This window comes from Heloderma suspectum, chromosome 5, assembly GCF_057233095.1.
Source record: "Heloderma suspectum isolate Gila_16-S chromosome 5, 16-S_ref, whole genome shotgun sequence".
Taxonomy (NCBI): Eukaryota; Metazoa; Chordata; class Lepidosauria; order Squamata; family Helodermatidae; genus Heloderma; species Heloderma suspectum.
The window spans coordinates 170717857-170742498 of NC_139462.1; the positions used below are offsets into that span (position 1 = coordinate 170717857).

Sequence of the window (24642 nt, forward strand, 5' to 3'; positions counted from 1 at the left end):
GAAGGCATATATGGAAGAATATTGGTTAGCTATTGTATTAATGCATATTTTAACTTTGATCTTCATATCATAATGGCAGTAATGAACTAACCAGAAGTATGTTCTGTGGTATTTTATGGGTAGTTATGTTCAGGCTGATTAACAGATATATTTGAGCAGTGTTTTGTTGATACAGTCCTATGCATGTGAGCATCTTCCATGGAGTGGAAACTCACAGTTTTCTCCTACAGAAATTCTAGTTGTCAAAGTTCATAGGGCTGTGAATTAGATCCTTGAGTTCCTGCTTCATATAGTATAGCATTCTTATTGTATATGTATGTAGAAATTTGCACATTTTGGAAAAACTGGCAGAGACATAATGTGGGAAGGTATCATTAACTTAACTTTTTATATGGAAAGAGTAGAAAAATGAATCACAAACCATAAAAGATGGATGCATTGACATCAGATTATAATCAGAAGGAATAAATAAGGATGCAGTCATACATAACATGCCAGGAAGGTCCCACTGAACTCCGTGGGCTAGAAGCATCTGTTTCATAAAGATTGTATGGTGTGCTAAAGTTTCTCAAATATGTTGCATTTGCTATATGTGACTATACATTATTTAGCTTAGATAAAATCTTTATTGAATATTTAGTAGATGAAATACTACCACTAAGAAATGTTAATTTATTTCTAGTAAATGCAGCTGACAATAAACAGAGGGATAAGAATATGACCTGTATTAAAATATCAATTGATCCGTAAGTAATATGTTTGGTGATTTATTTATTTGTTCTCTGTTTGGGAAATGGGAATGTAATTTCCTGCAGTACAGTATCTTTAATTGATTTCTACTTCTAAAATCTGGCTACCATTATTTGCAGTTAGTTTGGGGAAAAGGAATGTTAAAATGCATCTTTATATAAAAGGTAGTTAAAGTGGAAGCAAAAGCTGAGTTTCATTATAAGACATAATATTTTATTTATTATTATTATTAGTTTATATAAAAACAGGGTGGTATAGTGGGGGGAATTTATTTTCAGTTTCATGTTATTTGCAATATGTGTGTGTCCCTGTGTTATGGGTTTGATTTAAAAGTGAGTAAGTTTTTATTAGATGACCACATTGACTATTCAGCATATGCAGATTTTCATTTGTATAAACTGTTCTTTTAAAAGTGTGGACAAAGTTCATGTGAAATCTCTGTGAAAACACATTCGGTGGGATCCAAAGATACCCTACTACTAGCAGAAAGCCTCTTCCATTACAGAAGGGCTGTTTCTGACTTACCACAAAGAGTGTTGTATGAAAAAAGTGACCCCAGATTCAGAGCAGTTCCTCTGTTTGTGCAAGGTCTTGTGTAAGACTTGGCACAAACTCATTTTGAATATATTTTTATGGCCCACTAGAGTTTATATACTACAGCCATTATTATCCTTATTTGGTTTTTTATGCTGTAAGGCATCCCCTGATTGTGCTTTTAAATTTATTTGTGTTTCTGCTGCATTTTAATTAACGTTTTATTTTTAATCTGGATTTTATTGTTAGCCACCGTGAGTGCCCTTTTTGCAGGCAGAAAGGCTAGAAATTAAATACATTACAAATAAAAAAGACATGTGGCATTGCACTACAAGAAGTCATGGAACAGCACTAGTCTTTTCTCCTTTTGCTCATGATTCTTTGGATCCAAGCCATAGTATGCACATTCTTATAATGTACTTTGATTTTTCTAGAAATTCAATAGCATATTTGGCTGAAACCTCACTGTAGTGTGCCTGTTTCCCTCCTTTTAGAGTTTTGCTGTCAGTTGAAGCATTTGTTATCTTCTTTTTGGTGTCTATTTACACAACTTACACAGAGGCAAAGTAGGGTTTCCCACTGAGTGTATTCTCAACAGGGACCTGCAGTCAGTCATGGCTTCCTGATGAGTGTACTCTTTTATATGCTTATGAAAGAGTGTTGGGGGTAGAAATAGGATAAATAGATGTGGATGGAGTACATTGAGTTATAATTTGCAAGCTGTTGCTGGGAAAAAATAAAACAGGAAACTTACAAAAGCATGAAAAAGGGAGATAAACGCAAGTTTAGACAGTAATAATGTTGCTGATTATTCTTGTTTTAGTCAGTATGTTTCAGAAATATTATAATCCTTAGGAAATTAGGAAAGAGCCTGAGATTTGAAGCAGTTAGGAAAAAAAAATGCACAGTGGTTGAACTCTTTAGGGTGCACAGTCCTATGGGATCTGCCCTGGGTACACGTAAGTCTCGAAACTCAGAGGCCTATGTGTATCCAGTACAGAGCAGGAGGTGCCCTGCTCCTCCCACTCTGCATTTAAGCTAGATGGGCAATTTTGCCCATCTAGAGGAGGCTTGAGGGGGAGGGAAGGAGGCTGGGGCGGCCATCGAATTTTTCATATGGCTGCCACTCTGGTCTCCCCTCCTTGCCACCTGGAATGCCCCTTCCTCATCTCCGCATTCCGTTTCTGGAGAGTGGAAGGGTAGCCGGTGCGGTTCTCTTCATGCCGGCTACAAGGGGGAGGGGGCAGGGAGTGCAGTTTCATGGCTTCGAGGTTGGAGCTCTGTTTTTGAACTCATAGGCAGGAAACTGAACAATCCAATCCTCCCCCCCCCAATGCCGTCTAGGGGATATGGGATTGCTCCATTAGATATGGTCTTTTTGCAGCCCAAGTATGTGTGCATAGTCTTAAAATAGCCCCAATACCCACTATTAAGGTTACCAACTTCTTTGGGGGGAAGGTCGTCTGTGCTTTTATCGTTGCATAACAGGCAGATATTCAAAAGAAGAATCTATTCTCAGCATGGAGGTTAATGATAGGAAAAATGGTATGCCTGTTATGCAGATATCAAAGGCAGAAGAGATCTGCCAAAAACAGTTGATAACCCTTCTATACATAGACATATGCACATGGTGCATATAACCTATCCCATGAAATCAGTTGGTACATTATTTTTCTCTAGAATAGGTTGCGTGTTATCAAGGAGCCCAGCAGCAATTCTGTCAAATTTGTAACTGAAGATGACCAAAAGAAAAGGTGTCTGTGACCCTGCCTAAACAATCATGAACTTTAAAACTGGGTCTTAATGTGAACACTAAATCTGTGTTGCTCCTAAATTAACTTCCATTTTCTGACCATTTCATTCAGTACTGAATGCTCTGAATTGAGTCAAATTGTGGAAAGTCTAGCGCATGGAGACCAGGCTCTACAGTTTGTGGCTGGCTTTGTAGGTAGATCCACACCAAGCCAAAAATTGTGGCTGCCAGGTTCTTTTCCCCTATTGGCTTGACAGAGGCAAGCACCTCCATCCAAAATGAAAGGAAGACCCCACTCCGTTTCCTGTGGGAAAGAAAGGCAGGGAATGTGTGAGCTTTAGCTGCTGCTCAGTATTGGGGTTCTGAGCTCCTGGCTTATATTGGCTTCAGTTAGTACTTTGAGCACTGATTAAAGTCTTTATGCTCTTTGGCCATTGCTCAGCAAGTGTTACAAAGCAGTGCCTGAAGGCCCCCCCCCCCCCGGTGGTATAGACAGGTATAGAGCTTGTGGCTGCTAGGCAATCTGGCTCGGAGCAATGATCCTCACCCAGCTCTGCAGTTTTGAAATTAGGAGGAAAGTTTGTCATTTGTCTAGCTTGCCAGAGGATATGCCACAGTTGCCGTGGCAAGTGTTGCACACATTGTTGTTGAAGTCTGTTGGAGATCTTTTTAAAATATCCAACTTTGTCCTACTTTCCTTGAACATATGAAACTGACTTATATATATTCGTTTGTTTAGCTCAGTATTGTCTGTACTGGGTGGCAGTGGCTCTCTAGGGTTTCAGACAAGGATCTTTCCCAGATCTATCTGGAGATGCCAAAGATTAAACCCAGGACCTTCAGCATGGAAAACATACATTCTATCACTGAGCTACAATCCTCCTACATTCTTGTCCCTATATTTTAGGGATGTGAACCAACAGCAAGATTCATTTCAGATCCTGCTTTGGAAAGAGCCCTGATTTGGATTGGCCTGCTTCAGAGGCCATCTGTTCTGACTCAGATTTGAGTCAAAACGTTGAAACCCTGAAACTTCATATATCCCCCCTCCCATTGACTATAATGGGGAAATCAATAAACAGCTATAACTTTTTTTTTTTTACACTGAATTGGATGAAATTTGCAGGCACAGTATCCTCTTCTATGTAGATGAAGCCTGCTAAATTTCAGACAAACAGGTACAAAGATTTTGTGCAGGTAGCCTTTAAATTTGAGGTTGTTTTTTTTAATAAAAGGGCATTTTCCATGTATGGAGAGGTTGGGAGAAAAGGGATTGATTTTTGCAGATTCACAATCTGTGTCTCTTTGTCCCTCCGAATCACTCCCAAAGATTTGGAAAGAGTCAGGTTCAGTTTGGGCAAATTCAGAAAATACCTCCTTCACCTCAGACAAGTCCCGGATTTCTCCTAAGCAGCTTGATTTGGATCAGTATTTATCTGAGGTGAATGCACACCCTTACTATATTCCAGTGTTTGATAACTTTGACCTGCATGTTGGCGCCTTCAAGGTGGCAGTCTGACCAGTCCGTCTAACTTCCATGCTAATTTCCTACTGATATCACTGAATAGTTGTTAGCTCTCCATAACTGAGGTGCTCCATGAAAAACTGCAGTGTTAAAAAGCTGCATGTCCCTGATCTGATTTAGCCACTCTGAGTAGTAGTTAATTAATGTACGTTAAGGAGTATTCTAAAGAACATTTGCAAATTTGGGGATAATACTGTAGAGGTATTATAGTGTGATGTTAATTTCCATCAGAGAATGATTTATATCCTAGGATGGGGAGGGCAACTAGTGGCCCTCCAGAGGTTTTGGCCTACAGTTCCCATCATCCCTTATCATTGGCTCTGCTGGCTAGAGCTGATGGAAGTTATAGGCCAAAACATCTGAAGGGCCACAAGTTGCCCATCTCTCCTCCTAACAGATCTGAAATTGATTTTTCAGAAGGCAGCAGAACATGGTAGTGGCCTACTTGCAGGACTATTCGTTCAACAATATTCCAGCTGGTTTTAAAATATGGATGTGCTGGAGGCTTTCTAAGGAAAAGAAGGTTATGATCCTTCTCCTTACCCTTGTACTGGCTGGGCTATCTATGCTTTGTACTCATGTTTTTCAAGTTTTCTGCCTTCAAGGAGCTCTTCCCGTACTGACTTGTCTGACATGGAACATCAGTGCATTGTAGAGGATGCTGTGGCATGTTCAAGGGCGTGCATTCCATTAATGTGGGGCAAGACCTATGAGCCCTACTATGTCATTGCATGAACTAAGAATTACCCTAGAATACACCCAACACTCTCCTATGGCGAGATATGCAGAGGAAAATGGATAGTGGTCCATTATTACTGGTCATCTTACTGAGTAATTCCTGATGAGCTTTGGAGGAACCCCAAGGTTTCCTGGAACACAGTTTGAAAACCACTGTCCTTATACTACTCACTAATGTGTGGTAGTAGACTGGATATTTTTGGTTTATATTGTTGATATCTACTTAAAATCCTCAGGTACTATTTTTATTTTTGTACAAAATGTTTATTATTTACACTTCTAGTGAATCAAATATTATAAGTATCTGGAATAATGGGAAAGGTATTCCAGTTGTGGAACACAAGGTGGAAAAGATGTATGTTCCTGCCTTAATCTTTGGACAGCTGTTAACTTCCAGCAATTATGATGATGAGGAGAAAAAAGTTACAGGTAATGTAAATTAATATGTACATCATTTAGGACAAATTAGAGGACCACTTCCAACTAGAAATGATGGTTTTGTGATATTTGGTGTCTTGTTTAATGAAATTGAAGGGTTTTCATAGGTATGCAAGATTGAATTTGGCATCCCTGAAGCAACAAATGTCTAAATTCGTAGTCCAGGGGTGGCTAACGCATATGGGTTGCATGTAGCCTACTATGTGCAGCTCCCACCTGCCACCATCCCCAAATTCCCAGTAGAATTGGGCTCCCAACAGACAGCTGTTTCTCAGCAGAATTGCTATTTCTACTGAGAAACAGGCTGTGTGATGATGGTTCCCCTTGTGTGCTCTGTCTGTTTGCAGAATGAGGCTCCCAAGGGTGGAACAGCTGTGTGTTGGGCTGGCAGGAGCCCCATTCTACTGAGCTTCCCACATGCCTTGTTTCCCAGCAGAATCACTGGAATTTTGGTGGGAGCCACGTTGGCTGGCAGCAAAGGAGGGGAATGTTCCCTGCAGGGTTTGGGGGGCCCCAATGCACCCCAAGCCTGGAGTTTTCCTACCCCTGTTCTAGTCCTTCATTAAAACATATGTGTATACTCATTGGAATCCCTGGTGCATAGTTGGTATTATTGGGAAGTTTTCAATGTGATAAAATGTTGAAATAGAATTGTCACTTATTTTTTCAGGTGGCCGCAATGGCTATGGTGCAAAACTCTGTAATATATTCAGTACAAAGTTTACAGTTGAAACTGCTTGCAAGGAATACAAACACAGTTTTAAACAGGTATGCTGGTTTCCATTTAATTCCTAGTACCTTTCTTGTTGGGTTGAGAAAAAGAACCTTTTTAAAAAGGTTTATAATGGAAAAATATATGCATTCGTAGCTATTTTGAAGATACCAATTGGTGCAATAACATCTTTGGTACATTTGCAACTTAAGGTTTTTGTCTTGTTTTAAAAAGTACAAACATATTACTGTAGAAACATATAACTCTATGTGATTCTCCTTAATTGTCTTAACCCTAGTGGAGAACTAACAAAAACTGCTATCGTGGAGAATCCTGTGTCAACTTTTCCAGTGCATTCAATTTCTGGTCAGTGTGCGTGTAAATTGATCTATCTTATCACACAGAGGTGGTCACCTGGTTTAGGTCTGAAGCACATCAGTAGGGAAATATTTGGAATCTTCACTGCTGTTGTTATCATATCTTCTGGGATGAATGGAGGATATCATTTCCAGCCATGTTAATATGGCATCTATCTTTTTCCCTAAAAGCTGCCATTATAGATATATTGCAGCATCGACTGAAGTATTCTTCTGAACTGTTTATTTTGTAAAGGCAAGATTTCAACCTAACAATAGAAGAAAAAGCACAAGAGGTGGTATTTCACTACTGGTTCTGTATTTTGCTAGCAGTTGTGCTAACAAAAGAACTACTACGAGCAACACCTAGCATAATAAAGTCATAATGGGTTGTGAAAGTGCTTGTGCAATGTCTTGTGCAAGCGGAATCAAAGTATTAGATTTGACACTTGCAGAAGGATGAAAATGTGGTTTCTGCCAATGGTAGAAGAGTTACACTAGCAAAGTGACACCATTGGATACAATCCAGTGTCTTTGTACTTGGAGATTTTAAAGAAAGTCTGTGAATAAAATTGTTCAGAAATTATTTTTAGTCTTGTTGATTTCCACTACCAATAACAGTATAACAGGTAAACCTTTTTACGTAATTTCCTGATATGACAAGTCAACGATCAATAGCAATGTCCCACAATCAAGTTATCAAGTCACAGCCTCAGTGATGACATATTAAATTGTTACATTATACTCACCATGTTGATGCTTATCCATCATGTTGGAGAGATGTTGATTGTATTGTTGGGAGAGTAACAGAAAAATGATTAAAAGTTCAAACTCTTCATATTGACTGGAAATGGAAACAAAGAACCTAATTGTATGAAACTTGTTTTTAGAATAGAGAAAAATTGCTACTGATGTGTATATGTTTCTCTTTTTCTCTTTTAAATGAAGACTTGGATGAACAATATGATGAAGACTTCTGATTCCAAGATTAAGCATTTTGAAGGAGATGACTATACATGTGTGACATTCCAACCAGATCTTTCGAAATTTAAGATGGAAAAACTTGACAAAGATATTGTGGCCCTTATGACACGAAGAGCTTATGATTTAGCTGGAGCATGCAAAGGGGTCAAAGTTTTGTTTAATGGAAAGAAACTACCTGTAAGAGGTTTAGTAAAATATTTCTGCAATTGAATTTTCATGTTTTAAAAATAGTAAGTGATTATTTTTGTTAAATCATAGGTGAATGGCTTCCGTAGTTACGTTGATCTCTATGTAAAAGATAAGTTGGATGAAACTGGAGTTGCTCTGAAAGTTATCCATGAACTTGCAAATGAACGCTGGGATGTGTGTCTCACTTTAAGTGAGAAAGGATTCCAGCAAATTAGCTTCGTGAACAGTATTGCTACTACAAAGGTGAATTGCTTTACTTACTTTGGAGTGGGTGAAATGGTAAACATTGTAAGATGGGTTTATGCTACTCTTGACTTTCATGTTTATACATAACTGTGTTTAACCCTCTGATAGAAGAATTGACTGTACCAATCTCGTATCAGGATCAGATTTACCCCAAGAAAGAAAATTATTATAATAATGGTGAACATTATTAAGTGTGATACCATTTACAAGTAAAAAAAAAAGTGCCTTTATTGAAACCTTCCCTGTTTCAGTAAAACAAAATAGTTATACATAAGTCATCAGGACTTAACCCCATAATGTACAGTACAAAAACTTACACAAATAGTCAGTGGGGTCTGATATCAGAGTTTCTCTCCCCCCTGCCCCAGCATTGTGCCATTAACATACATATAGCATAATTATAATAATCATTAGTTAAGCATTACTGGTAACAACAAATCTCACAGACTTTGCAACCATACTATGTGCTACCTGAGCAGCCTATGTAAAATCACCACATTTCATAACTGCTTGAGTAGAACAAACAAAATGGTTACAAGGAGCATATTGTAACCATATTGTAACCACTGTCATTGCGCCGACCACAAAGATGACCACTTCCCCTCTCCTTGGTGTCAGAGGTGGCAGGCCCTATAAGTTCTGAGGCTGCCAACAACAATCCACTCAGCTTTCAGGCACTCAGCAGGCAGCAACACTGGAAACTGCAATGTAGGAAGACTTGGTCATGTCCTCTTTTCAGTACATAACCAGGTTTTTCTAGGCTTTCCAAGAAGCACAAGCTGCTGGAGAGGATGCAAGGACAGAAAGGGATAAAAGTTGTAAAAGAAAGAGTGCACATACACCCCTCAGCCACGTCCTTACAGTAAAGTCTGAAGTCCTGCACACAGAGAAATTTCACAGAAATTCTCAAAATTCCCATGAAAGAGGCAAAAAACCAACTGCTTCTTTCATAGGGAAACAAAGAGGTTGGGAAAGACCAGGTGGAGTTTTGGCACAGCACTAATTTTTATATTGACTGTTAGCCACTCAGAGAACTTTCTGTTATGAGGCAGCATACAAATGTTAATAAATAATAAAGAAATGTGTTTGGAGGTGTATATGAAGACCATCTGGTATCTACACCACCTTTGGTCTTTCAATAGTAATGCATGATCTCAGGTTTGGATTTGTTACCTGAGATTACTGCATTGAAGAAAGGAGAAACACTGTCATTTCTTTGGTATGTGTCAAATCTTTTTGAAAGCCCCAAATGCACCTGTTTAAACATCTGGGTTTGTGGGCAAGGAATACTGGGGGAATTGGTTGGTTTGTTTCAATGTGCCAACCAAAGTAAGGTATTCTTAGCTAATTCCCTTGCCAGTGACACACTACTGAAAACGTTAGCAGTTGTTATAGTTCATTCTGGGACCCTATAAATGTATCAATCACTACCTGGCCAAGATCTTTAGCGCTGGGTCTCCCTTATATATATTAGCATCATAATCCTATGATGATTTGGAATCACAACAGAATTAGGATTTTATGCTATATTTTGCAGGTTTATATGGCATATACTGCCTTGTTGGGCACCTTCCATCAAGTGGTATGAACTGTTTGTCAATTTTAACACTCTTATATGGTACAAAGCACTCTGAGAGAGTCTCACAGTTGGTGCCAAAATGACCCTGAAGAAGGAGAAGACAAGCTCTGGTGCTCAAGAAAACAAAATCTATTGTTCAATAAATGTTGTTTTCTTGAGCACCGGAGCAGTCTCCCCCTGCTACACCATCATTCACTGTGCTTTTTCCCTCTTCACTTCTGCCAAAATGACCCTAAAAGATGTATTAGTAAGTTTTATGAAAAATAGTAACTATGAAGAAAAAAGGTTTTGCTCGGTCACAAGTAAGGTTCTAACTGGGGGGAAATGTTTTAAAAATTCAGACTTGTAGAGGCTTTTTTGTAAACCTGTAATGTGCTATTGATCCCTGATACCATTTGTGGTGATATTAAGGGAAGTGACATGTTATGAAAATAGACAAAATACAGCTTTTTCAATCTCTGTGTTCCTTTCTCACACGAAATGGACAGAACATGAGCTGGACTATGCATCAGTAGACATGATAAGTAACTAATACATGTAAACAACATTTGGTGGGGTTATTGTGACCCCTAGCATCTTATGTGTATGGGTTTTCAGTTGTCCCAGTCATTCCAGTAGGAGTAGAACTGACATCAAAAGCTGTAAGAGTAAAAACATTGCATTTTCACTAAATTAAGGAGGGGGCCTCCTGAAATGTCACATGGCAATTCACATCTCCTTCCAAAATTCCATGTCAAGCATGATGAAAGACTGACACAAAGGTTCTATGATTTTGCAGTGCTGTTAGTATGTTATTGATTCCATCTGTTGATCAAGGGTTAAAAACATCCCAAATTTAATTCCCAAACATGTCAGTTGTATAATAAGGCTTCCAGTTCTAAGATTTCTTGCCAGCACCTGTTCACATTTTGCAATAACTTTCTTTATTGCCTCTCACCTTTTTAGTCCCACTATAAGAAGGTATACTTGATTTCTAAGATTACAGACTTTAACTGTGTCAATAGTATGTATTCCGTACTACATTCCAGTATGCATTCCAAGCATCTACTGCTTCCATGTGGATGTGAGGCTATCATGTGCAGTTCACTGGATTTTTTAAAAAAATTAAAGCATGCTCACACATGCACGTGGGCATGCATGCATGCACACGCACCTTAGTGCTTTATAATATGAGAGAGCAAACATTTCTGATGTGGATCTTGATATTGATTACATTATTCACCCCTGAGTACTTAGGTATCTATTTTTGTTGTTGATGTTGTTCCTTTTATGGAAATTGTACAGAGAATTATAATTAGTTCTAAAATGTAATTCTGTTTTCATTGACTTCCTTTACTTTTTCACCTTAAGGGTGGTAGGCATGTTGATTATGTTGTTGATCAAATTGTTGGAAAATTGATAGAGGTGGTGAAGAAAAAGAACAAAGCTGGTGTTTCAGTGAAACCATTCCAGGCAAGTTTATTCTCATACTTTAAAGTATTTCTAGAGAAAAAGTTTAGTTCATCATTTCAGTAACTTAGATTCCTGTTTTTAATGTGCATTTGGGTATTTTTAAACAGGTAAAGAACCACATATGGGTTTTTATTAATTGCCTCATTGAAAACCCATCTTTCGATTCTCAAACAAAAGAGAACATGACACTCCAGCCTAAAAGCTTTGGATCCAAATGTCAGTTATCAGAGAAGTTTTTCAAAGCAGTAAGTATTGCATGTTTCTTTTACAACTTTTTTACATTAATGAAAGGTACAGAAAATACGCTCCTATTTACTTGAAGAAGTGGAACTATGGCATCTGTATTCAGATGGTTATAGTATTATACAAAGTACTAAATGCTAGACCCTTGAACTTAATGGTGCTGCTACTTAATGCTAGGTCAGTCCATAATAAAACAGCAACCATTCATGATTTAATCATAGACAAGGGGCCGACCTGGCATTTATCACCGAGACCTGGTGCATGAACTGGGTGGAGCTAACCTTACCCAGCTCTGTCCATCTGGGCATACAGTTCAGCACCAAAATGGGCTGTGGGTTGGGGTGGGGAGCTGCTATTATCTAATGAATCCATCTTCCTCACCAGTAGACCAGCCCACTTTGTTTTTGAGTTTGTTTGGGCTTGACGTTGGGGTAGAGACACAGATCGGGGATTCTGCTGGTGTATTGACTGCTCCACTGGCCATCAGTCTCCCTGCCTGATGTGGTTTCAGGCATGGTATTGGAAAGCCCCAGGAAAATTGTCCTGGAGGATTTCAATATTTACATAAGGGCTAACTTGGAGAGACCAGCTCAGGACTTCATGGCTGCTGTGACAACCATGGGGCTATCTGAAAACATCGGTGGTCTAATGCATTCTGGAGATCATACTCTGGCATTAGTATTTAGTAGAGCCAGGGCCTGCAGGAGAAGCCACCACCACCACCACCACCACCACCGGGGAAGAGGCGTGCTTGCCGCCGCTGGGCCTGCTGCTGCTGCCGCTGGGCCTGCTGCCGCCGCCGCTGCCACCACCACCAGGCCTTCCTTGTGGACTTCTGCCTGGCAGACCGCCAGTCCCTGCAGGACCAGGCCCCCAGGTACCGAGCCAGCTGTGCTGCTCCACCTGCCCCTCCCTGGAGGGGCTACATAAGCTGGCTGGCTGAGGTGGCCTGGGAGAGCCAGGGCCTGCAGGAGAAGCCACCACCACCACCACCACTGGGGAAGAGGCGTGCTTGCCGCTGCTGGGCCTGCTGCTGCCGCCGCTGGGCCTGCTGCCGCCGCCGCTGCCACCACCACCAGGCCTTCCTTGTGGACTTCTGCCTGGCAGACCGCCAGTCCCTGCAGGACCAGGCCCCCAGGTACTGAGCCAGCTGTGCTGCTCCACCTGCCCCTCCCTGGAGGGGCTACATAAGCTGGCTGGCTGAGGTGGCCTGGGAGAGCCAGGGCCTGCAGAAGAAGCCACCACCACCACCACCGGGGAAGAGGCGTGCTTGCAGCCGCTGGGCCTGCTGCCGCCGTCGCCGCCACCACCGCCACCAGGCCTTCCCTGTGGACTCTTGCCTGGCATTTTTAAGGGGATTTTAATTGTTTTGTTTGTTTGTTTTATTTTGTTGGGGGGGATTTTGTTGTGTTTTTAGGGGTGGGTAGCCTGCCTGATAGGCGGGAGCGAGGGGGCATATGTCCACCTGATGGAGGCAGTGGGGGGAGTGTTGGGGGCCAGAACATACCGAGGCTGGGCGGCAGGCGCTGGCGGAGCGCTAGGGGCAGGCCATGCCAGCTAAGGGGAACAAGGGAGAGATGTGTAGTATCTGTCCCCTGCTCCGGGCCTGTCCAGAGCCAAAGGATGGCTGGGGGAGGCGTGACCCCATCTTCTGGCCTTCGTTTGCTGCTCTGCAATGCCAGGTCTGTTACCCAGAAAACCTCCCTCATCCATGACATGATCCTGGATGAGGGTGCAGACCTGGCATGTATTACGGAGACCTGGCTGGCCGAGGCTGCTGCTCCAACCCTTGCAGCCATGTGTCCAGCTGGATTTTCGTATGCACAGCAGCCGAGGGCTGGGGATCGGGGAGGGGGAGTGGCTGTTATCTACCGAGAGTCCTTGGTCTTCACCAGACCCCCTCTCCGGGAGACCAAGGTTGTTGAGTGCATGTACTGGAGGTTGGGCCCGAAGGGCAGTCTGGGGATTCTGCTCGTGTACCGTCCACCCCGCTGCACGACTTACTCCCTGGCCGAGGTGCTTGAGGTGGTCTCTGATGTGCGTGTACAGTCCCCTAACTTATTGGTGTTGGGGGACTTCAACGTACATTCGGAGGCCATCCTCACAGGAGCACCTTGGGACTTCATGGAGACCATGGCCTCCTGGGAGCTGCACCATATTCTAACTGGGCCCACCCATGTAGCCGGTCATGCACTAGACCTTGTATTTGTTTCTGGAGAAGCGGGGAGTGATCTGGAAGTCGGGGTTATATCCACCACCCCCTTGTCATGGTCAGATCACTATCTGGTGATGTTGGACTTCTCGGTTCCACAACCCCTCCGCAGGGGTGGAGGACCCATTAAAATGGTCCGCCCCAGGCGTCTTATGGATACAAATGGATTCCTGAACGCGCTTGGGGATTCTCTGGGGCATGCCAACGGCCACTCGGTCGAGACCCTGGTGGATGGCTGGAATGCCGCAATCACTGGGGCATTAGATCGGGTGGCTCCGAAACGCCCTCTCCCCCTGAACAGGGCTCGGACTGCACCATGGTTCAATCCGCGGTTACGAGCTCTGAAACAGGAGGTGAGACAGCTAGAGCGCCGGTGGCGGACGTCTCGCTCCAAAGACGATCAGACACGGGCTAGAGCTATATCTTCAGCCTATCACGTGGCGGTGAAGGCAGCAAAAAAGGAATATTATGCTGCCTCCATCGCGTCTGCAGAGTGCTGCCCCAGGAGGCTGTTCCAAGTGGTCCGGAGCCTGGTCGGTCCTGTGGCTCCGGAACCACTGGAGCATTCTAAGGCCTCCTGTGAGGCTTTGGCAAGGCACCTTGCAGATAAAATTGATCAGATTAGGTGTGTTACTCTGCACACTGTGGATACAGTTAGTGAGCAAGAGGCAGCCTGTGGCAAACCGGTTTTGTGGGATCGGTTCCAGCTTCTTCCTCCTGATGAAGTGGACAAGGTGCTTTCATCTGTAAGGCCAACCACCTGCTTACTTGATCCTTGCCCATCTTGGCTCATTATGGGCTGCAGAGAGAGACTGGGTGAGGGGATCAAGGCGGTGGTGAACGCCTCCCTTGAGGAGGGAGTGATGCCATCAGCCCTCAAGGAGGCAGTGATAAGACCGCTCTTAAAGAAGCCCTCCTTGGATCCTCAAGTTCTGAACAACTTTCGCCCAGTCTCAAATCTGCCATTTTTGGGCAAGGTGATTGAGCGGGTGATGACGGTGCAGTTGAAGGCACACTTGGAAGAAACTGATTATCTAGACCCATTTCAGTCAGGTTTCAGGCCTGGGCATGGGACAGAAACGGCCTTGGTCGCCTTGGTGGATGATATGAGGAGGGCTCTGGATAGGGGTGAATGCTCCTTCCTTGTTCTCCTCGACCTCTCAGCAGCTTTTGATACCGTTGAGCACGGTAACCTCCTGGACCGCCTGGAGGGGTTGGGCATTGGAAACACTGTATTGCGGTGGTTCCAGTCCTTCCTCTCTGGCAGGTACCAGAGGGTAGCACTGGGAGAGGAGGTTTCGGACCCGTGGCCACTTACTTGTGGGGTGCCACAGGGTTCCATCCTCTCCCCGATGCTATTTAACATCTATGTGAAGCCACTGGGGGCTATCATCAGGAGGTTTGGGGTGCAGTGTCATCAATATGCGGATGACACTCAGCTCTACCTCTCATTCAAATCTTCACCAAGGTTGGCCGTAGAATCCCTGTCCAAATGTCTGGAGACGGTGAGTGGCTGGATGGGAAGGAATAAGCTGAAGCTCAACCCTGACAAGACCGAGGTACTTTTGGTGGGAGACAAGAGGAGGCTGGGGGATGTTGACCTGGTGTTGAATGGGGTACAGCTACCCTTAAAAGACCAGGTCCGCAGCCTGGGGGTCATTTTGGACTCCCAGCTGTCCATGGAGGCTCAGGTGTCAGCTGTGAGCCGGACAGCGCTGTATCAACTCCATCTGATACGGCGGCTGCGCCCCTACCTTCCCGACCATCTGCTCCCATCGGTAGTACATGCCCTGGTCTCCTCTCGTTTAGACTACTGTAATGTGCTCTACGTGGGGTTACCCTTGAAGACGGTTCGGAAACTGCAGCTGGTACAGAACGCGGCGGCTCGCCTGATTAAAGGCAGCCGCCGGCGAGATCACATCACTCCAGTGCTGAAGGAGTTGCACTGGTTACCAGTTGTTTTCCGGGCCAAATTCAAGGTGTTGGTTTTGACCTTTAAAACCCTATATGGTTCCGGCCCAGCCTATCTTAAGGAGCGCCTCCAGCAACACCAGACAGGCCGCTTAACAAGATCAGCCTCGGATGGCCTTCTCTCTGTCCCATCAGCCAGGACAGCTAGACTGGTGGGGACGAGGGAGAGGGCCTTCCCTGTGGTGGCCCCCACTCTGTGGAACTCCCTCCCTAGGGAACTCCGTCATGCCCCCTCTTTAATGAGCTTCCGTCGTGCATTAAAAACGTGGTGGTTCAGGCAGGCATTTGGGGTGGGTTAGGGTATTTTTTTTAAAAAAATTTTATGGTAAAATTTTATTGTTTTAAATTGTTTATGGTGGGTTGTACATCGCCCAGAGTGGCTGGGTGACCAGTCAGATGGGCGATTAATAAATTTAATAAATAAATAAATAAATAAATAAATAGTATTTTCCACCAGATGGGAGGTTAAAACTCTGGAATTGGTCTGGAGGCATTGTATAACGCTATTGTCATGGTCAGACCATTCTCTAGTGAAGTTTGGACTGGCAGTGGCTATGGCTAATCTCTGCAAGGGTGGCGGGCCTATTAAGATGATCTGCCCTTGGAGACTGAAATATTCCGGAATGCTTTTGGGGAATTTCCTGTTTGCATGGCTGGTGCTCCTGTCAAAGCCCTAGTCTCACTATGGAGGGGTGAAATGGAGAGGGCTGTCAACACAATCACTCCCAAGTGCCCTCTCCTGTGATGGAGAGTCTGATTAGCTGAGGAGCTGTGGGCTATAACAGGCAGGATGATGGCTGGAATGCAGATAGTGCAAGTCTCATAATGATTCTCACTGGACTCAAGTGAGAGCATGTTATCATGCTTACTTTGTGGCAGTGATGGTGGTGAAATGCTCTGACTTTGCCACCACCATTGTGTCCCCAGGTAGCTATCTAGCAGAGATTTTTCAGGTGGTAAATGGGTTGTTAAAATTGGATCCTAGTGGAGAAGTTGGGGATCTCTTGGGAAAGCTGCTGTGACAATTTTGCAAGGCATGTTGAGAGTAAAATGGCTTATATTCATGCTGAACTTGACACTGCTATTGATATAGAATTGATACAGTCCAGAGCACCATCTAGTTTGGCTTTATGGGATCAGATTCAGTTGTTATGGGCTGAGAATGTGGACAGTGTGCTTGGAGGAGAATACAGCCAACCTCCTGTATTCTTGACCCTTGCCCATCTTGGCTTTTAATAGTAAGCCAAAGAGGATTGACTGGATGAGTCCAGGAGGTGGTTAATGCTTCTTTGCAAGAGGGAATATTGCTGTCCACCTTCTAGGAAGTGGTTTTGTGGCCCCTTCTTAAGAAGCCTCTTTGAACCTGAGAGCTGTCACCCCATCACTAATATCCACTCTTGAGGCAAGGTGGTTCAACTTCAGGCACTTTTGCATGAAAGTTTATTTCATGTATTTAGTGTATTTGGACCCATTTCAGTTTGGGTTTAGGTCCAGGTTTGGCATTGAAACAGCTTTGGTCACTCTGATGGACAGGGGAGTGCGACTCTGCTAATTATCCTTGTTCTCTCAGCAGCTTTTGATACCGTTGATCATGATATTTTACTGTCTTTGTGGGATGGGAGAATGAGGCACAGTGATACAGTGGTTCTGCTCCTACATTCAGGGTCAGTTTCAGAAAGTATAATTGGGGGGCATCTGCTTGACTTGGTGGCATTTATGCCGTGGGGTCTCACGAGGTTCCATGTTGTCCCGCATGCTTTTAATATCTATATGAAGTTGTTGGGTGAGGTCATCAGGGGGTTTGGAGTGAAGTGTCATTGGTATGCTGACACTCAACTTTGTCTCTCTCTCATCTGAGTCACGTGTGGGTGTGCAGGTGGTGAACCAGTTCCTGGAATTGGTAATGGGCTGGATGAAGGGCAGTAAACTTAAGCTTAATCCTGACAAAATGGAGGCACTGTAGGTAGGTGGTTTTCATGTTCAGGAATTAGGTGGATATCCTGTTCTAGATGGGGTTGCACTCCCTCTGAAAGAGAGCTGTGTAGCTTGTGTGTACTCCAGGATGCAGTAATGCCACTTGAGGCTCAAGGGGCCTTGGTGGCCTGAATGCCTTTAACCGACTTCAGCTAGTTCGCTAGCTATGACCATTCCTGGGCTGGGATTGTGTGGCTACAGTGATCCATGCTCTGGTATTCTCCCTTTGGATGTTGTACATGCATATGCTGTTGCCCTTGAAGACTACTCTGAAACTTCAAATAGTGCAGAATGTGGCTGCCAGAATTTTAACTGGTGTAGCCAGATGGGAGCATATTACACAGATTCTTAAAGAGTTACGTTGGCTTCCAGACCCAACTCCAGATGCCAGTCTTTAAAGCCCTAAATGGCTTGGCACTCAAATCCATGAAGGAGCATCTTTCCCTATACTAGCCTGCCCATATCTTAAGATATTCAAAGGAGCCTCCTGTTTGGATTCGCTAATTAGGGGAAGCTCATAATGTAGGAGAGACGTAGAAGGCTTTCTCTGTGGTGGTGCCCAGTCTCTGGAATTCCTCCCCACTGAAGCTTGACTAACATCTATACTGCTATCATTTTGGTGTCAGGTTAAAATGTACAGTATATACTTTCAAAGGTGTTTTAAAATATGCAGGTTTGTTTCGTTTTCTTTGCTGTTTTTATACTTTTGATTTGTTTCTATTGTGATATTATTTTATGGTTTTATTGTATTGTGGCATATATATGACAGCATTGTCTTTTATATCATCCTGATATCCTAGGATGAAGGGCAGGTTTAATATACTTTTAATTAAATAAATAATGAAGGAAATAATGCATTGTTGTTGAACGTTCAGAAACTGCTGTTAATGTGACTGAATAGAAAGTAATGGAAGACCAATGTTCTGTTTTTGCTTGCAAATAGTTTAATAAACGCTGAAGAAATTTTTATCCCTATTGGAAAATGTTATGCAGTGTGAGTGGGTGAGGGTGCGGGGTGGTCAGTTCAAGGTACACAACCCTGTAGCGTTCTTGTGGACATGGGACTTGTTGAATGGTTTTTTAACTCTCCGTGATTTACTATATGTTTTCTTTGTAAATGAAACTGGTTTGTGGTTTTAGTAGTGTGGAGTAAAAGCATACATAGAGAAACAAAATTGTATACAGACTGTCACTCTTGTATACAGACACTGCTTTTCTGAGGGAAAAAAAATAGGTTCTGATGCTTCAGTACATTATATTACTTTATCAGTGTGAACCTTTTTGGTACTCTTAAGTATGACTAATCTTTGATTTTATAGGCCTCTAACTGTGGTATTGTAGAAAGTATCCTGAATTGGGTGAAATTCAAGGCACAGACCCAGCTGAACAAAAAATGTTCATCAGTGAAACACAGCAAAATCAAGGGCATTCCAAAACTTGATGATGCTAATGATGCTGGTAAGAGTGAACTACCTTCTAGCATGGTTCGCCTTATAAAGTAAATGCATTGTGTTTTTCTCAGAAATCTATTAAATGACTATAAACTTACACATATTCAACATTTTTAGCGAAGTTATTTTCTGGATATATGATTGTCAAAATACGTATTTTTTTTCAGCATTCGTTGCTCCACAATGTACACAGTTATGTTAAAACAAGTCTCTTTTCTGCATTATAACTGCTTACCATTGACAGTTTAATGCTAGGCAATTAAAAAGGTAACACAATTTCTTAGGTAGTTGCTATTTAAAAGAAGTAAACCATATCAAATATTATCTTTGCCTTTTTACTTAACAGACTGATTGTTTTTTAAAATGGGCAACACATGCGTAATATTCTTTTAGTTAAATTTTGGCTGAAGATTGCTTCAGTTTAATTTCTTTGTTTCTCTTTGCCCCCTCCACCCTCGGCATTTTTGCAGGTGGCAAACATTCCTTGGATTGTACATTGATTTTAACTGAGGGAGATTCTGCCAAATCTTTAGCTGTCTCTGGCTTAGGTGTCATTGGAAGAGATAGATATGGGGTATTTCCACTCAGGGGTAAAATTCTCAACGTTCGGGAGGCATCTCACAAGCAGGTAAGGAAAAGCCATGTAAGAAGGTGGGTAATATATAGCTAATGTGTATCTATACTAAGCTGTTGCTTGTCTCCATTTCTGCTTTCTGTGCAGATCATGGAAAATGCAGAAATTAACAACATCATAAAAATAGTAGGTCTACAATACAAGAAAAGTTATGAAGATCCAGAGTCTCTGAAAACATTAAGATATGGCAAAATTATGATCATGACTGATCAGGTCAGTTTAAGATCTAAAATTCAAACACACAAAACATATCCCACAGTTCCTCTTCCTTTTGAAGTTATGTCTATTCTCCTTTGCATCTCTGTTTTGCTTTTCTATATTGTCCCCCTCGCTCACTCTTTCAGCCTTGTTTTCAGACCTTGATGCCTAGCATACTGTTTCTTTTCTGACAACAGCTCTACTTTGCTCCTTGGTGATTCCAACACTCATATTTGTTTGTTTTATTGATTAAAATATACCCTACACTTTCCATTCTGAAGAACTGTCAAGGAGGCTTAATAATTCTGTTTTTACCTCTGTCTGTGATTGATTCTAAGCTGAGAAGATTTCCTTCTGGGGCGCATTTATTGGAATGTTGAGGTTCTTTGACTTTTAAAGTTTTAGGACCTGTCACTGCTGATTTTACTTACCTTTCTCTACTCTGTTGTGTTTTATATGGTAACTGTATTTTTATTGCTCATACTGCATTTATTGTATTTTTAACAATTCTATGTATGTTGCTCAGAAAACCTTAGTTTTAAGGAAGCATAAAATACAATTAGTAAGTAAATAATAAAATTTTACTTACACTTATAACTTCCATGAAGTTCTACATTTACTTGTAGAAGTTCACATATATATATATGTGTGTGTGTGTGTGTGTGTACACATACACGTCCTCAGTTTTTTTCCCAGCACCCACACCCTTTTGAATTTAAATAAAGATGTAGTGAAAATGAAATCATCTGTCAAAGGTGTTCTCTCTTTTGCTACTATTCAGCCTTCACTGATATTTATATTCAGTTTTTTATATTCAGGATCAGGATGGATCCCACATTAAAGGACTGCTGATCAACTTTATTCATCACAATTGGCCTTCCCTTCTGAAACATGGCTTTCTTGAAGAATTCATTACTCCAATTGTAAAGGTAACAAACATGTTCACTATACATTTTTTTTAATACCAACTATGAACATATTATAACTAACAAAGCACAGGGGCAAAAACTCTTGTTCTATTAGTTCCTGAAGTCAATACAATGTATAACATCCTCCTGTATTAAAAAAAATAATTCCATATATTCAAAGAATGAATAGAGAACTCACAGAGTTGGTTGGCATCCTAAAGGGAAAAGTGGTCAAAAGAAAGGAAATAATCTCAAGTTCACACAAAATCTCCATTAATAAGAGAAAACATGAAAAGTTGGAAAAGAAAGACATGCAGAATTAGCTTACATCGTATTTTTACTTTTAAGTTTAAGGTGTTTGAATGGGGAAGGTTCTGGGTTAGGGAATTCTGTTTGCTTGCCAAATAGAAGCAAGGGCTTTGTATAAAATGTTATAATATGATTTAATATCCATGATTGGAGCTGTGATTATATAGCATGAGCACAGTCTTTCACCGCACAAGAACAAACCCCCATAGAGCTCAATAGAAGCCTGTTGCATCCTTCACTGCTGTGCCTACATCCAAGTATGTGGAAGCATCACAAGGTAGAGGAAGCGTGTTCTGACTTCGCATTCTATGGGCAGTATCCTATAATGCTGCTTCACCTCTGCTAGTTCTGTTGCACCAGGGGAACCAGTTGCAAGCACAACAGGAACTAGCAGTTCCTGAAAACAACCTGGGAAAGTTGTTCATAAAATTCAGTAAAGACTGGGTTACAAATCTAACTGACACATCCCTGTTTTTAAGGCAAGCAAAAACAAGCAGGAACTTTCCTTCTATAGTATTCCTGAATTTGATGAATGGAAAAAACATATGGAGAATCATAAAGCATGGAAAATAAAATACTACAAAGGTTTGTGTTTCACTCCTTCCCCCCACCCCCCAACCAAGCACCAATATATTTCAGAACCAACCAGCTAAAGTTATCATGACTAACAATGCAATCCTATGCATGTTTACTCAGAAGTAGGCTAAGTCAAGTTAAAATCAATGGAATAGTTAGTTGAAATGTGCATAATTCTCATTCCCTTCAGTGGGACTTCCTCATGACTAACTAGTTGGATTAGGGCCTTTAAATTACTAAAGTAATAATAGGGCCTTTAAATTACTAAAGTAATAATTGACTGGTAGCAAGCTGTTTTACCTTTTGCTTCAAGGATTTCCTCAAGTAATGTTGAATTAGTTGTAAAAGACTGAGAAGAAAGATTGGTTAAATTGGCATTTTTTCTCATTGAGGTAGGCTTGGGCACTAGCACTGCTAAAGAAGCAAAAGAATATTTTGCAGATATGGAGAGACATCGAATTTTGTTCCGATATGCTGGTCCTGAAGATGATGCTGCCATTACATTGGTAAATACTTGCACTAATTTTTCTCTGTCTACTTTCTCCATGCTGTTAATAATTATTTAAATACCTTTTAAGTGCTTCCCTCCCCCAGTTGTACTATTTCTACACTAAAAGCTCCAAACACTTAAACTGAAGGCGTTTCAATCTCTTGATCATTTTAGCTGGCCATTTTTGTAGCTTTTCTAGTAAGACTGTATGCCACATATGATGGCACCAAAAGATGGATCTTGATGACACTTCTGCTTTATTTTGTTGGCCTTTAAAAAAAAAAAAAGTGTTTTTTTTTTTTACTGCTGTAATACGTTGGATTGACTATTTCATTAAGTTCTGTCCTATAACTCCAAGATCAGTTTATTGTGTAATCACTTCCAATGTAGTTGTATCATCCTGTATGTGAAGTTACAGGGTTGGATCCAGATTTAGTCATCCATAAGCATAGCCATTGAAATCAGTGGGATTTATGTTAATCACGACCAATTTAAGTCCCATTGATTTCAATGGCTCTACAGGTGACTAAATCTGGATCCAACTCAGGATTACTTACTTATGGTATGCATAGCTGGCAATTTGTAGTGGCAGCAGCGGTGCCGACTCTCTGAACCAGTTAAGCTAATCTGTCACTAAACTGGAATATCCACATGCAGACATCCTGGGTGCCTGATTCTGGGGAAGGCCAGGGTAGGAGAGCATTTCTGATGTTAGAGACCCTCTAATCTTGCAAAAATTAAGTAGAAGGTGGTTAGAACAAGCCCCTGCCTCCCCCTACCTCCGCCCCCAAACGTGTCCTGAGTAAGAGCTATTCTTGTGTGTACCGTGTAGGTGTGGGAAAGGAATTGTGCTGGCTGAATGGAAGCAGGTGAAGCTGGGTCTGTGAGAGGCAGGCAAATTGAGTTGGCTGTGTGGGAAGTAAATGCAGCTTGCTTCATGCTCAGCCAACACAAGGAGCCACTTTGTAGAAAAGCTCTGGAAAGGAGCACTGCAGTACCAGTTCTTGGGCTGCAGTACCAGTTCTCCAGTTAATTCATCCATTCATTTCTCCTGCTAGTTCCCACTTGTAAAATATTTAATTTCAGAAAGAGAGAGGAATAATTATTCAGAATAGGGTTGTAGTTTGAAAAGCCTACCATAGATGTTGAGTTGACAGCAATCTTCCATGTATGTGTTGCATGAGTCTTGTTTTGTTAGTTTGGGATTGCCTCATTATTTCTGTGGCCATATATTGCCATTTGCTCACTTTGAGAGAGAGCATGCAAAACATACAGAAATACTGCCGAAACTTAAGATTGGATCCAGACGTAGTCATACTTAGACTAAACCCGTTGACTAACTGGACATTGATTTAAGTCCATTTTCGGTATGATGTAGTCTGGATTCAATCCTTAATGCGCAGAGGCATTAAAAAGGCGATAAAGCAGCTTATATGGAGACTGCATTTGTAAAGGCCCATCAGCCCCAAATTTAAACATCGCTGTCACCTTGGAGGCTTCTATAATCATGTTGCAAGACCAGCCCTTGGAATTGGAATGGGTTTACAACTTTTGACTCCTTTTTCTTAAGTGTGTGTGTGTGTGTGTGTGTGTTTGGTAAAAGACTATTTCAAAATCAGGAAGCCATGCACAGAGTAGGAGATTGCCCTCAAAGTAGGATTTTAAAGAAAAGCTGTTTCATTACTCTCTGTCAGGTCTGGATCAAAATACAGGTCTGCCAAGAAAACATGGAAATCATATCTACGGTCTTCTGGATATGTGTTGACTCTGTGTATATAGCTTTCATGGATTCTGGCTAAAATGTGTTTTTTTCTAGTTGTACTAGTCCTGTTTTTTCTAGTTGTGATGAGGCTATCTGAAAACTTTGTAGGCCTTCAGTAAGAAAAAAATTGATGACCGAAAAGAGTGGCTGACAAATTTCATGGAAGATAGAAGACAGCGTCGGTTGCATGGATTACCCGAGGTAATATTGAAGTATTAAAGAGGGAATGCCGAATGTTGTTATTTGTTGATGTCACAATAGTAATAACTTTTATTTATTTTAGCAATTTCTATATGGTACAGCAACAAAGCATCTGACTTACAATGACTTCATCAACAAGGAGTTGATTCTTTTCTCCAACTCAGATAACGAGCGATCAATTCCATCCCTTGTTGATGGTGAGTAAAGTTCCATAAAGAAGTACAATGTCTTATTTATATGATTTTGAAGATGTAATTATTTTGAAAAGCAAAGGACTGTTTGCCATTGTCATTTGTCTTTTCATCTTTAGTTTATCTTTCTAGATTGATCTAAAACATTACTATTCCACTCTTCTCAATGGCCTGGTTTGGACATAACACTAACCCATTGTATGTGTTGTTGAATTCTGGGTCAGAATAGTAGGATTGGAAGGGGCCTATAAGACCATCGAGTCCAA

General features: G+C 41.7%; 1 protein-coding gene across 8 annotated transcripts in view; it reads left to right on the forward strand.

The window, feature by feature from the left end:
• Window positions 1-24642, forward strand: part of TOP2B (DNA topoisomerase II beta) — a 75728-nt gene that overhangs the window by 20469 nt on the left and 30617 nt on the right. For all 8 annotated transcript variants that reach the window (XR_014792320.1, XM_084858311.1, XM_084858309.1 and 5 more), the window contains 15 exons: window positions 683-746; window positions 5584-5729; window positions 6409-6506; window positions 7755-7967; window positions 8049-8222; window positions 11155-11256; window positions 11364-11501; window positions 18976-19114; window positions 19578-19735; window positions 19829-19954; window positions 20758-20868; window positions 21636-21741; window positions 22129-22238; window positions 24093-24185; window positions 24268-24382. Coding sequence is in view for 7 of the 8 variants with exons in the window: in XM_084858311.1 (XP_084714437.1) it covers window positions 683-746; window positions 5584-5729; window positions 6409-6506; window positions 7755-7967; window positions 8049-8222; window positions 11155-11256; window positions 11364-11501; window positions 18976-19114; window positions 19578-19735; window positions 19829-19954; window positions 20758-20868; window positions 21636-21741; window positions 22129-22238; window positions 24093-24185; window positions 24268-24382 (1893 nt within the window). In the remaining variant the exon portion in view is untranslated. The remainder of the gene's footprint in view (window positions 1-682; window positions 747-5583; window positions 5730-6408; window positions 6507-7754; window positions 7968-8048; window positions 8223-11154; window positions 11257-11363; window positions 11502-18975; window positions 19115-19577; window positions 19736-19828; window positions 19955-20757; window positions 20869-21635; window positions 21742-22128; window positions 22239-24092; window positions 24186-24267; window positions 24383-24642) is intronic.